The 13,087-nt window shown below is 40.4% G+C and overlaps 1 protein-coding gene across 5 annotated transcripts in view; it reads left to right on the top strand.

Moving 5' to 3' along the window:
• The window catches only part of hdac5 (histone deacetylase 5), a 53,341-nt gene extending 40,268 nt beyond the window's left edge, over positions 1-13,073 (top strand). For all 5 annotated transcript variants that reach the window (XM_077555707.1, XM_077555706.1, XM_077555708.1 and 2 more), the window contains 14 exons: positions 1,885-1,996; positions 2,925-3,058; positions 3,145-3,265; positions 4,294-4,343; positions 4,416-4,523; positions 4,594-4,649; positions 4,761-4,848; positions 5,058-5,177; positions 6,417-6,514; positions 6,793-6,911; positions 7,046-7,179; positions 8,168-8,249; positions 8,610-8,790; positions 8,859-13,073. In XM_077555707.1, the coding sequence (XP_077411833.1) occupies positions 1,885-1,996; positions 2,925-3,058; positions 3,145-3,265; positions 4,294-4,343; positions 4,416-4,523; positions 4,594-4,649; positions 4,761-4,848; positions 5,058-5,177; positions 6,417-6,514; positions 6,793-6,911; positions 7,046-7,179; positions 8,168-8,249; positions 8,610-8,790; positions 8,859-8,898 (1,443 nt within the window). In that variant the 3' untranslated portion in view covers positions 8,899-13,073. The remainder of the gene's footprint in view (positions 1-1,884; positions 1,997-2,924; positions 3,059-3,144; positions 3,266-4,293; positions 4,344-4,415; positions 4,524-4,593; positions 4,650-4,760; positions 4,849-5,057; positions 5,178-6,416; positions 6,515-6,792; positions 6,912-7,045; positions 7,180-8,167; positions 8,250-8,609; positions 8,791-8,858) is intronic.
• Positions 13,074-13,087: the final 14 nt, after the last annotated feature.

Genomic DNA, 13,087 nt, shown 5'->3' on the forward strand with positions numbered 1-13,087 from the left:
TTGCATAAAAAAACATTAAACATGTATGAATATGTTTTGGGGAAGTGAAGGACAAAGTATAAAAAAAACAAAAAAACATATTTACATGTTTTTTGGTTTGAATGAGTTAAGTGAAGATTTTTGTCCAACCACATTTCATTCTTAAGGAGCGAACATAGTTGACCATAGCGTTTATGGTTTTAATCATGTGTTGCCCATTTTTGTAGCTTCACTAATTTGCTTAGTTGTTGTTTTGTTTTTTTGCTGGCCCATAATTTGATCGCTTTGACAAACATTAATATCTTCATGATAACCACGGGGTCTGTGGCAAGGTTGTTTCAGAAATCAAAGGATACTTCATGCAGCAAAGAACTTCTGCCCTCTTAAACACGTGAATCAATGGAGTAATTATCCAATGGAAGGCTTTTTATTTTTGATTTGGCGCGACTGTATCTCAAGTCTTCCTATTCATTCATTTTCGGACTGGTGACATCTTTGTTTCATGGAAGTTTAAAGAGGTTTCGAAGTCACAATACCCATCAATTGTCTGAAGTAAGGATAGATGCTTGTTTGGCCCTGACTCGAATGCCGATGAATCCAGGCCAGGCCTCCTCAACTTCTCACCCAGTGTTTGCTGATATGAGTCTGACCAGGAGATTTCAGAGTCGTTTCTGTGGACCCTTGACTTGACTTGAACTTAACTCAAAATGTCTTTGAACACTTTTATCTTCATGCTTTGCAGACACCTCTTCCGAGAAAGTAATACTTACCCACATTGGCAGTCTAACAGTGATTAAATGAGATGCAAAATTGTAGAGGTCATGATGTTAGCCAGCCAAATATGCCTCAGTCTTAGTCCAAAATTGGTAACAGTCTTGCATAAAAATGTCCTGCTAAAGCTCACATTCACTCTAAAACCTTTAGAATATTCAAGCCAACATTTACAGACAAAACCAAAAATTCACACCATAATTCACATGCATGGACAGTTTAGTCTAAACCTAATATTAATGAATATTAATAATATATTTATGTAATATATTTGTTTCAATTAATGTAATTATTTTTTATTAATATATTTATGATAATATATAATTAATATGATTAATATTAAATAAACCTAGTGTGGATGTTTTTTAAATTTGGGGGGTAACATGCAACTCCAGACAGGAGTGTGAACCAATATTTGAATGAGAATAGGTCAGTCCAAATGATCAGACAGATTTGCCACATACCAAAAGCGCCATAGAGGGTCTGACATTTAGCAGAACAGAACAACTTTGAATTTGTGTATGAAAGAGCTCTATGTTACAATGCTTCGTCACTTTTTGACATGCTAAGATATACACACGCAAACTACACGGCCAAGTGTGTCGTATAAACGCATTTCATTTGAAGAAGAAACAAGACGAACGCTTTCCATTCTGGCCTGGTGAAAATGCAGACACTTGACATGCGCACGCACACAAGCATACGCACACACACTTTATTTGACGCTGCATTGACATCACCAGCTGGTGACTCAACCACTGGACTCACTGCCGTGTGTGCGTGCGTGCGTGCATGTGTGCGTGTTCCAAAATCTCTGCATCTTGGAGTGTGTGTTTTTGTGCCCACCCACACATGATGACTCACCGAGTTCATAGCAGGGAGCACAGCAAGATTCCCTATATAGTCTGTATAGCACCGCTTACACAAACCTTCAAGTCCAGGTTGATGCAGATTAGACGTATGGCTACATAAAAGTTTGACCCAAAAAACTAAAACAAAAAATTCAAACGGGAATGACTGACTATAAAACTGTGTGTGCGTGCATGTGCAGTTGAAATTTGTGTGAAACATATGCTCAGCTCCTTTATTGTGGAGATAAGTCCTTGTATGAACTTTTTCTCCCATTCCCATCAGGCCTTGCAACAGATGGGTACATTCCCCTCCTCGCTGCCTCACAGACCTCTGGGTAGAGCGCAGTCTTCTCCCGCAGCCACTGTCAACCCTGTCAGACATCTCTTTACGACAGGTCAGTGTGTCAAATATGAACGTGTTAACCAACATGCTTACCAAACAGGGTTACCTGTAATGTTCCTTGTTTGCTTTCACGTCAATAATCAAATAAGACAACAACACTGTGAATAGCGGCTAATTATTTCATTTCAAGTCATTTACATTTAAATTAATAATTAGTAATAATTACAAATAGATGTAAATTACACACATAGAAGTATGTAAACACAAATATAAGACAAATAATTAAAAAAAATTCTATCAAAAATATTACACAATAAATACAATAAATATGTATGACAAACAAACAGACAAAAACATGCAATATTGATTAAATAATATATATATTACACAAAATATTAACTGAAAATACACACAGTAGGGAAAAAATCTATTCTAATGAATAAAAAGAGAATTTAAAAAAATCCTAAATTGCTTCAACCCAGATTGAATAACGTTTTCTTCGTCAGTAGAAAAGTTCCTGCTTCTTTTTTGGGGGGAAGTGCCAGGGGTTGTTTGGATAGTATCCATTTCATTCGCCGACCCACAAGTAAGCAAAAAGAGGAATTGTGGGATATATCGGTGCTAACCAGTGACGTAAAACGGCATGGTTAACTTTGACGGTGCCGTTAACAAACAGCGTGACTAACCATGTTTTGAACAATGCATATTTAACGGCCGGTTATTTAACGGCCGGTTAGTTAACGGCGGGTTAAGAAGTTAACCGGCAGTTTAGGGGTTAAATAGTGATTTAGATAACCGAGAATTGAACAACCGAAAAGTGATATGCTGTTTAAATATATACGATAAGTATTTATTATTCTACCTCTATTGTCCATTTGTATTGATAGCAGTAAGTTATTGTCTTTTACTGTATTTGATGTGATGGCTTATTCACGTCACTGCATTTAATTTGCTTTCTCATTCGGTTTTGCTTCCTCCAGGACTTGTTTATGACAGTCTGATGTTAAAGCACCAGTGTGTATGTGGCAATGCTCACATCCACCCTGAGCATGCCGGAAGAGTGCAGAGCATCTGGTCCAGGCTGCAGGAGACAGGCTTGCTGGGCCGCTGTGAGGTAGGCACACATGCACACACCCAAAATAAGTCAAGAGTAAGTGTGCAAAAAGCTTTCTCGGTCTCTCGCCGTTTGTGTCTGAGCAGAGAATTCGTGGGCGTAAAGCTTCTCTGGATGAGATCCAGACTGTCCATTCCGAGTTTCACACTCTGCTCTACGGAACCAGTCCACTCAATCGACACAAACTGGACCACAAGAAGCTGCTTGGTACAACATTATCGGCTTTAGAGTGGTGCCTTGAAATACGAGTTGTTGTTTTTCCCATTCTGAATTCAAAACTCTCAAATCATCGTTCCCCATTGAAATGTATTTTAAATGCCAATAATCCATTCCAGCCTCCCACAGAAGAACAATTTTTGTTTGTTAATGGAAAAAAATAGCACTCCATGGTATTATACTTTATAAAAACATTACATTCATTACAATAGTTTTTGCGATATTTTGTGCTTCTTTTCAATGGCCATTGTGCTGCTCCTTCTGGTGTATGCAACCTGACCACCTGGGAGGCAATACAATACAGACATCGAAACACGTGAAAGAGTTTCACAACTGACGTACAACATGTTCATTTTAGAAACATCACCACCATATTGGTAGAAGTTTTTTTTTTTTAAAGTACAGACAAGATCAAACATATGTAACATGACAACAAGAAACGGAGCCATACCATACCGATTTGAATCATAATCCCACTGAATCGAACACAATCAAATTGTTACACTTTAAAATGGAATCGTCTTTGAATTGTATCCCATGTATTGAGATACGTATCGAATTGTCTTTTATTGGAGAGATGCACAACCCTTGAATGTATCTCCATGTGCGCGCCGCACAACAACATTGCCCCTAAGAGGCCAAGGCAGGCACATCAGATATTTACTTGTATTTATTGTTTTGGGTTGCTATTTAATTATAGAGAGAGAGAGAGCATTTAAAGTTAAGTTTTGGTAGTTAATTAAGTACAGCAAGTTTTGAAATCAGGAAATAATTATGTTATTAATCATGATTTTAGTATCAACCAAAATAATTGTGATTATTATTATTTTTCATAATCACCCAGTGCACCCATCTCAAATGTTTGCTTGTGAGTAAAAGCAAAGGCTCATATCTTGAAGTTGGAACACTCAACAATCTCAAGGCATGACTGTTTAACTTGACTTTTTAACTTGATTTTGACTGTAGTGGTTGAGTTGTCCTGAATGTGGTCTTGTGTACACCAATACCTTTTTTAACAGGTCCAATCAGCCAGAAGATGTATGCTGTTCTTCCGTGTGGTGGAATAGGGGTGAGTTCTGCTCTCAGCATCTTCGAGGTCATAAGAAGTTGGCATTTTCAAGTGCTTTACTGCCCTCTGCAGGTGGACAGTGATACAGTGTGGAATGAGATGCACTCGTCTGCAGCTGTCCGCATGGCGGTGGGTTCCGTTATTGAGCTGGCCTTCAGAGTGGCAGCAGGGGAACTTAAGGTAACATACACACACACTATTTTCTTTTTTTAGACCCGTCCTTAACTACCTGTTTCTATGCCTGTACCAGAATGGCTTTGCAGTAGTACGTCCACCAGGGCATCATGCAGAAGAATCCACTGCCATGTTCGTATAGGCATCTGACTTTCACACACTAAAAACATTCCACACACTTGTGCATGTATGAAGAGGATTTTTGATTGCCTTCTTCTTTTCCTTGTTTGTGTGTGTGAACAGGGGTTTTTGTTTCTTCAATTCAGTCGCCATCACTGCCAAGCTACTCCAGCAGAAACTGGGAGTGGGCAAGATCCTCATCGTGGACTGGGTCAGTGAGCACACGCACACGCCATCAGTTTAGTTGTTATCGTTTATTCAGTTTTTTTCGTTGCATTGTTTAGTTTTTGTGTTGTTGTTTTTTTCAATAAGAATTACATTCATCATCCAAAGAAACACGTCCCCAAATTCTGGAAATAAAATGTTGCTTAAACGGTGTGTTTGCTGTCTCTGCGATACCACTGTAACCCGCCATTACAGGACATTCACCATGGCAACGGCACGCAACAGGCCTTCTACGCTGACCCCAACGTCCTCTACATCTCCCTCCATCGCTACGACGACGGCAACTTTTTTCCTGGCAGCGGAGCTCCTGAGGAGGTAAACACACAAACCATCATCCTCAAGCTCAGACTGTAATGCAATCATTGTCTGTGCTCATAACTGAAAGAGGCTCATTGCAGAGGATGGATAGAAATTAAGCCTGACATGTGCCTTAGAGCGCTTGTGATTGCGTTTATTAACGTTGCAAGCCCGCCTGGATTTACACTGCACATCCAACTTCTCCATTTAACGCCTATATCCAATTTGACTGCCTATTTCCATGCACATTTCAAGTGGCACATTTGAATGTGTTTATATAATGGAACACTGTCTGACGGTATGATAACAATGAGCAAAAATATTGCCGTTTTAAAATTACAGCTCTAGTCTTTAAAATATTTGCATGAATCAAAACTACATTTTTATCATAAAACACAAGCGACTTAATTTTTATGATATTATGTTTTATATTTCATATTTGGCACACAAGAAACTTTAAGTTTAAATAAATGTTAATTTTTTTAATTCTTCTTAGTGAGCCATTTTTTAAAACAAACCCATGGGCTACTCATGTTGTCTTTGGGGCTAACAGGTACCCGCTGGCATAATTATTATTATTATTAAACATTAATCAAGGGAGCAAAAAGGCATCCATATTTACACAGTGTATTTCATCTTACTCCCTCCCTCCCTCCTAATCCATGTATAACTGCTCACCCTTCCCCTATCTGCTTACAGAGAAGGAAGGGGGGAAAGTTAATTGGAGGCAATTAACTTCAACAGGTGGCTTGTTTACTCAGCTGTGCAAGCAATATTTTGCCCTTTTTAGAAGTTCCCTCACCCTTAACGTACATTTGGTAGAGTAAGTTTTTTCCTGTCTTTAAACATGCCGGGATTGTTTTTGTTTTTCCACTCTAAGGAGTGCTACAGAGCAATGTTGCTATGACAACTTTACAATATGAAATTTTTCGCCAGGCCCCAAGTGTGTAGAATGTTTTGTGAGTTTTCATGCATGTTTAATGTGATTAATTTCAGAGAAGAATAAAGAAGAAGAATTTGTACAGAAACAGTTTTCATCCCCAGGCAGTGACAGCATAGAAGTACCGCCCCCCAAAAAAGCAGAAATAATACAAATGCTACTCGTCACATACCATTTAAATTGCTTGGACTGACTCGATATGTATCCAAATTGTATCTACATTAGGAAGAGGTCTGATTCTAATTTGAGGGTATCCATTTTGCAATTTTTTTTCTCTTTACACTGCTATGCAATCAATCATTCTATTCTTTCGTCAGGTGGGATCAGGTGCGGGTGTTGGCTTTAATGTCAACATTGCGTGGACTGGAGGAGTAGAGCCCCCTATGGGTGATGTTGAGTACCTCGCTGCCTTCAGGTAAACACAATTGATTCTTACTTACAATGTACAAGCTGCAACGCAGCTGCGATTCTTCAGTAATACACGGGTGTGATCCACAGAAGCAATAGTGAATGTTTGATGTTTACTCAATGAATCTGATGGCTACTTAATGTACTGTGTAAATAAAAAGTTTATACTCCATATCGTTCAAAGTCTGTTGTCAAGCTTGTTACCTACCTCATTAAATTGAGCATCCATCAGCAAGCCTGCAAATGATGTCATCCACTTCCCGAACCTTGTTTGGATGTGCGCAGGAGTGTGGTGATGCCGATTGCTCAGCAGTTCAGCCCAGACGTGATTCTGGTGTCTGCAGGCTTTGATGCAGTGGAAGGTCATCAGTCTCCTCTCGGAGGTTACATTGTCACTGCCAAATGTGAGTTCCAAAACTGGTTACCTTGGCAACTGGCAGCAAAAAGTCTGTCATGCTGAAGATACTCTTTAAAAAGGATTCAATGTCCTGTTTATACGTATATCAATATATGCTTGAGTGAGTTCTGATTTTGGCAGGTTTTGGTTTGCTAACCCAGCTCCTGATGGGTTTGGCTGGTGGGCGTGTTGTTATGGCGCTGGAGGGAGGTCATGACCTCACTGCCATCTGTGATGCATCGGAAGCATGCGTTTCTGCACTCCTTGGAGATCCGGTAGGAGAATCTGCAGACAAAATTTAGCAGTAATAAATGTAATAATAATGCATATATTTGTGGAGACTGGGGTCAAGTTGTATTTTACAATTTTAAAAATGTGCAGAATTTCACAAGTTACTTCATGTTAAACATTAGATGGCTCTTAATATGAAAAGAAAAATGCACTGAGCTGTCACCAACATCTTACAAATGCAATTATGCCATCTGGTGGCAGAAAATGACCTAAACACAAATCAATATTACACACTTAATTTTAACTCAGTTTTATAAATGATTATGAAATTACTGTATCAATGACTAAAAGATGCAGCCATATTTCTATTAGTTTAACTTTTTTTCCACTTTTATGTTAACAAGAGTATGAAATGTAGAAAAAAAAGATTTTATTGTGCATTTTATTGTACATTAGAACAGAAATAAAATTTGTGATTAATTGTGAGTTAACTAAGTCATGTGATTAATTACATTGTCTGACACACACACACACACACATATATACATATACATATATATATATATATATTAAAATTTAACGATTCGGTTAGATTCAATAGAATTCCTATTCGATTTGGTTCCATTCGATGTAGCGGTGCAACGATTATTTGATTACTCAACAATTAGACAATTGCCAAAGTAATTTGCAATTATTTTGTTACTCCATTAATTATTTGAATATCTTGTTTAAATTAAAATGGTCAAAATCTTGTAATTTGCACATTTGCAAAAATCTGCTTTTATTTTGTAAATGCAGCAGCGAGCAACATTTTTGCATCTGTAATGTTCTGACATGTTACAAACCAAATTAGTAGCTACCATTCTTTAAAAATGCCGTTATATGACATGTCAAGGAAGCTGAAACATACTCAACGTAACATGCTAAGCCTAACTTCAAAATTAAGTTTACCAAATACAGTAATACATTGACGGCAATGAAACTAAAAAGGGCAAAAATATGTCATTATTGTTGATCATGTTTCCTTCACAGAGTGATTCTGCATTTCAATGGCCTCAAGAGAAGCCGTGCCCTAAAGCCTGTGCCTCTCTAGAAAGAGTGATAGAAATCCAGGGTGAGTAAACACACACACACACACACACGTTTGTTCTACTATCTTTGTGGGGCCATCTCATTGACATAATGCATTTCCTAACCCCAACCATCAAAAATGATTGCCTACCCCTATTCCTTACCCTAACCTCAACCATAACCCAATTCGAACCTAAACTCTAAAACCAAGTCTTGACCCTCAAAATGAGGTCTAAACTTGTGGGGCCCAGCAAAATGGCCCCACATGGACGGGAGGGCCCCACAACTCTGTGAAATCTCGGAATGTTGGCCCCACTATGTAACAAAAACAAAACCACACGCACACTTGATGCCGCCGCAGCATGTCTCCCTCTCACACTGTGTGTTTCTGTGACTCTTTTAGGTAAACACTGGCCTTGCCTGCAGACTTTGTCCCTGACAAGCAGCCACTCGCTATTGGACGCCCCGCCGGGAGCTCAGGTTCAATCAGAGAAAGACGAGGCAGACACAGTTAGCGCCATGGCCTCTTTGAGCGTTGATGTCGAGCAGTCCGGCTCGGCCGCCGACATCACTGACGCCAGCAGGTCGGTGGAGTCGTTCGCACTAGTAACACAATTCAGTGTGCTTTATGGCGTCTTTGTTTTCTATGCAGGTCTACAGAGGAGCCAATGGAAGAGGAGCCTGTTTTGTAAGAGGGACGCGCACACCAATGCCACCGTAACCTCCTCCTGGCACCTCCTCGACCTTCTTACGGATTGTGTATCGGTACACACACACGTTCACACGGAGTGCAAATGTTGTGGATGGCCTGGAACGGCGGAGGAAGCGCTAAGCAAAGTCACTTCTCTCCATGCGAGAGGAGCAGACCAATTGTTAGCGTCTCCACGGCAACCGGAGGAGGGGCATGTCAGCGCGGACACGCCTGTGGCGTAACGTTGACGCTCCGTCCTCTCGTTTGGAACCTGCACGCAACACCACTGAGTCGAGTCCCCTTCTTTTGTCACCTGCTCACGTCTGGGAGTGACGGCTGGACAGCGCGGACGCAGCAGGAAGTTGAATGCAGGATGAGGAGGAACGAGGTGCCTTTTCGTCCACTCACACACACACACACACACACACAATAAGAACACATCCAATAAAGAAGAAGCACCGCAGCACCTCAGCAGCCAATCAAGACTGAAGGAACACAGCGATGCGCACACACATGCAGCTGTTGTTGCTCACTTTTGTTTTCTTGTGGTTTTCTTCTCATCTGGTTGCCTTAATTTGTCAATGGAGCTTGTGACGTTTAGAAATGAGGGGGCTGGGGTCCGGCCAGCTTTCAAGACGCTTTATTTATTCGTGGAAATGTGTGTCACTTGAAAGCACCACCTCGTTTTCGCTTTCTTTCCACTCGACAGGCGACCGCGGGATTGTGGCATACGACCACTTCGTCCCTCCTTTTTTATTTGTAGTCGTATTTTTTTTTTAATTGTACTGGTGTAATAACGTGTCCTGTCTTGTTGCCCACAGTCACATTAGTGTCCGTTGTTTTTCTAAATATGTATATACTTTGATGTAAAAAGAAAAAACACAAGACTTTCACTTTTTATATTAATAAATACAAGAAAAATAATTATATGTATATATCATATATTGTCCCTAACGCTTACCTAGGGAATAGACTTAATGTTAAGCAAACGTGTATAGTTTCATAATAGCACCACAAGTTACAGAACAAACAAAGAAATTGGATTCATTCACTAAGCACTGACAAGACGATTCGTTGAGGGCTGTTAGATGAGAATACGTTTATTTACGTGTATCTAATCAATGGAACATGTCAAGACGGGTGACGGATAAAATAATAAAAAAAGAGAGCAAAAAAAACATTCACACAAATACAATAATTTTTTTAGATCGATTCTGAGCAGCTTTACTTGTAATCCAGCTTTTGCCAGATGACAGGGTGAACAAGGAGAAGTTTTGGCACCATCGTGATAGGTTTCCATTTTAATTAGACACCCATATATATATATATATATGCGTGTATATTTTGAAGAACAGCGTTTTATCATATGAGAGTGACGATATATTGTCTGATGATATTTTCAAGTTGAATGCAGCGCAAGAACTGGTTAGCACGTCCGCCTCCCAGTGCAGAGGACGTGAGATCGAGTCCGGGCTTCGGCCTTCCTGGGTGGAGTTTGCATGTTCTCCCCGTGCTTGCGTGGGTTTTCACCGGGTACTCCGGTTTCCTCCCACATTCCAAAAACATGCATGGCAGGTTAATTGAACACTCCAAATTGTCCCTAGGTGTGAATGTGAGTGTGGTTGTTCGTCTCTGTGTGCCCTGCGATTGGCTGGCAACCAGTTCAGGGTGTACCCCGCCTACTGCCCGAAGCCAGCTGGGATAGGCTCCAGCACCCCCGCGACCCTTGTGAGGAAAAGCGGCCAAGAAAATGGATGGATGGATGGATGCAGCGCAAGAGCACAGGTTGATGATGATGTAATTGTTGTGAATTGAGATGAATTGAGACGGCGGGCTCTGGCTCCTCTGGTAGGACCAAGCCTGGACTACATATAACATATGACGGTCATTGATGAAATCAAAGTTGGGAATATCCTGTAGTGGCATACTTACTTGCTGAAAACTCCAAAATTGCAACCAATGCCTTTTTTTTCCTTTTTTTTCCTTTTTTTTTTTGCCTGTGCATGTTTTTGCATCTGAGCAAGACCATGCAACGTCTCTCCCTTTAAACTAAATGCAAACTAATTCTGATCCAACATGCTAAGTGATCGTTTTAGACTTTTTTTTGTGCTCTTCTTTGTTATTATTTGTACAATGTCATGGTGCCCACAGTGAATAAGATTTTTTTTTTTTTTCAACATGCATGTCAACTCATTTGAGTACTTGAGACACCAAACTATAAAGATTTGTAATTGCCTATAGATGCCACAAGATGGTGCCTAAGCAAATGTTTATATTATGGTACATGGCCGGAGCACAAAAACAACCAATAGGTTAGTTTTTCTGCAGATACGTTTTTTACCTCACACAAACTTATTTCCCATGAATCTTTGCAGGGTAGGGTGTGAGGTTTGTAAGCTCAAATAGCTTTCCATAACACAATCCGTTCAGTAATCACTGTTAGCTGAAGTTATTTTCATTCCAAACAATTTCCCATGATCAAAATGACGCTGTTGTGAAACCTTTCAGGCCATGTTTTTGGGTCAGAACAGGCACCAAAAAAAACTATATGTACTATTGAAATGGCTGGATGTTCAATCTGATATCTGCTTAGGAAGGTTCATTTTTGTATCCAGATGTTCACTCAATGGTATCGTTCAATGGGCGCATTACAAAAAACTAGAGCTACAAAGCCAAAGAAAAACAAAAACACTTAATCGTATCACTTTAAAGAAATGTATTCTAAATTGTTTAACATTCCAAGAGAACAAAACTACTCGAAAACGTTGAGATGTTGATAAAAATATGAACTGGTCTGTTTGTCATGTTTTAGAACGCTTTAGAAAATAACAAATTGCAACTGTGCTTCCCCAAATTTGGAACAGTCTCTCTAACATGGCCTAATGGGGTATATGGCACGGAGGAGGCGGGGCTTCCGATTTCCGGGTTTCACACAGCCCTGTTTCCGGTTGCTGTTAGCGACGCGTGGGCCGCGTCCCAGTTCTTGCGCTTCCGCCTCTATGCCTTTCGGTTGCGCGTTCCCGTCAACGGGTGCAAGTGTGTAGTAGTGTCTGTCTCAGTTGTCCGAGGCGTTTCAGAGCTGAGACGCCCTGCGCGCTCTCCCCGATTGTGCTCCATTGGCGAGTGTGGAACGCGGCCAGCAGTGGCTGGAAACGGCGCTGATGTGTGAAACCCGGAAGTTGGAAGTCTGTGGCATCTACGCCATTGTAGTGAAATTATAATTTGATGTTTTTGTTTTATTATCATGTTTCTTGCCCCGTGGATTGTGAAGGCTCTGTGCATAGCTACAACAGAAAGTTGGCATTGTAACTCGTCTGTTTCCAAGCAAAGCGTGCCTTGTCCAACAGATTGCGCCCTCATAATCTGCTATGATGACGATATTATCCCCACAAGCCAAAATGGCTCCATAGATGTTTTTGTTGCCCCAGGCCGTTTACTGTAAAAGCACCGTTTGCAGTTGGGAAGTTTGCTTGACAGAGAGCTGATGGACATTTAGGCGTGACCACAACTTTCGAACACACCAACACGTATGCTCAAACCTTAATCCTCTCTTTCTTCTGTATATTTGATACTGTGGTGTACATGTTTGTCTTGCTAACATGTCGTGGCCGGGGGCAGGTTGTTTATATTTGGACATTGATGAGAAAAGTTATCAGTGGGACCTCTCTCTTTTTTTTCCCCCAGGAGCAGGGATCTTCCCTCTTTTTTGTTTTCTCTCGCCTGGCTCATGACGGAAAATCTTTGAATATAGTTTCGTTAGAACTGATCACAAGCACATTCCTTTTGTCCTTTTTGTTGATTGAAAAACTGAGAGAAACAATTTCCAGTGTCAACTCACGTGTATATAAAGTGCACATTTGTGTGTACACATGTGCATTACAAGATATCCAAGCAATCTATTACTGTGACTATTATTGATGATGAGACTTGACCCCCCCCCCCCCCCCTCTTCTCGTCGAATTGTTCTCCTTTTGGTTGAAAGGGATGCTGACTCTCGTGACGATTGATTGGCACTCACATTCAGTTTGGGGCTTTGTGGACAATGTGTTGAAGCCCATTTTCAATATCTTCACTGTAAAGTTGTGATGTTGACCCTGAATATCTGTTTCTTTGTCGTTTTTTTAAGTGGGCCTGTTGTTCAACTTGTCTGGAAACTCAATAAAGCAATTCACTGACGGCTGGCTCGCATT

This window comes from Vanacampus margaritifer, chromosome 2 (genome assembly GCF_051991255.1).
Source record: "Vanacampus margaritifer isolate UIUO_Vmar chromosome 2, RoL_Vmar_1.0, whole genome shotgun sequence".
NCBI lineage: Eukaryota > Metazoa > Chordata > Actinopteri > Syngnathiformes > Syngnathidae > Vanacampus > Vanacampus margaritifer.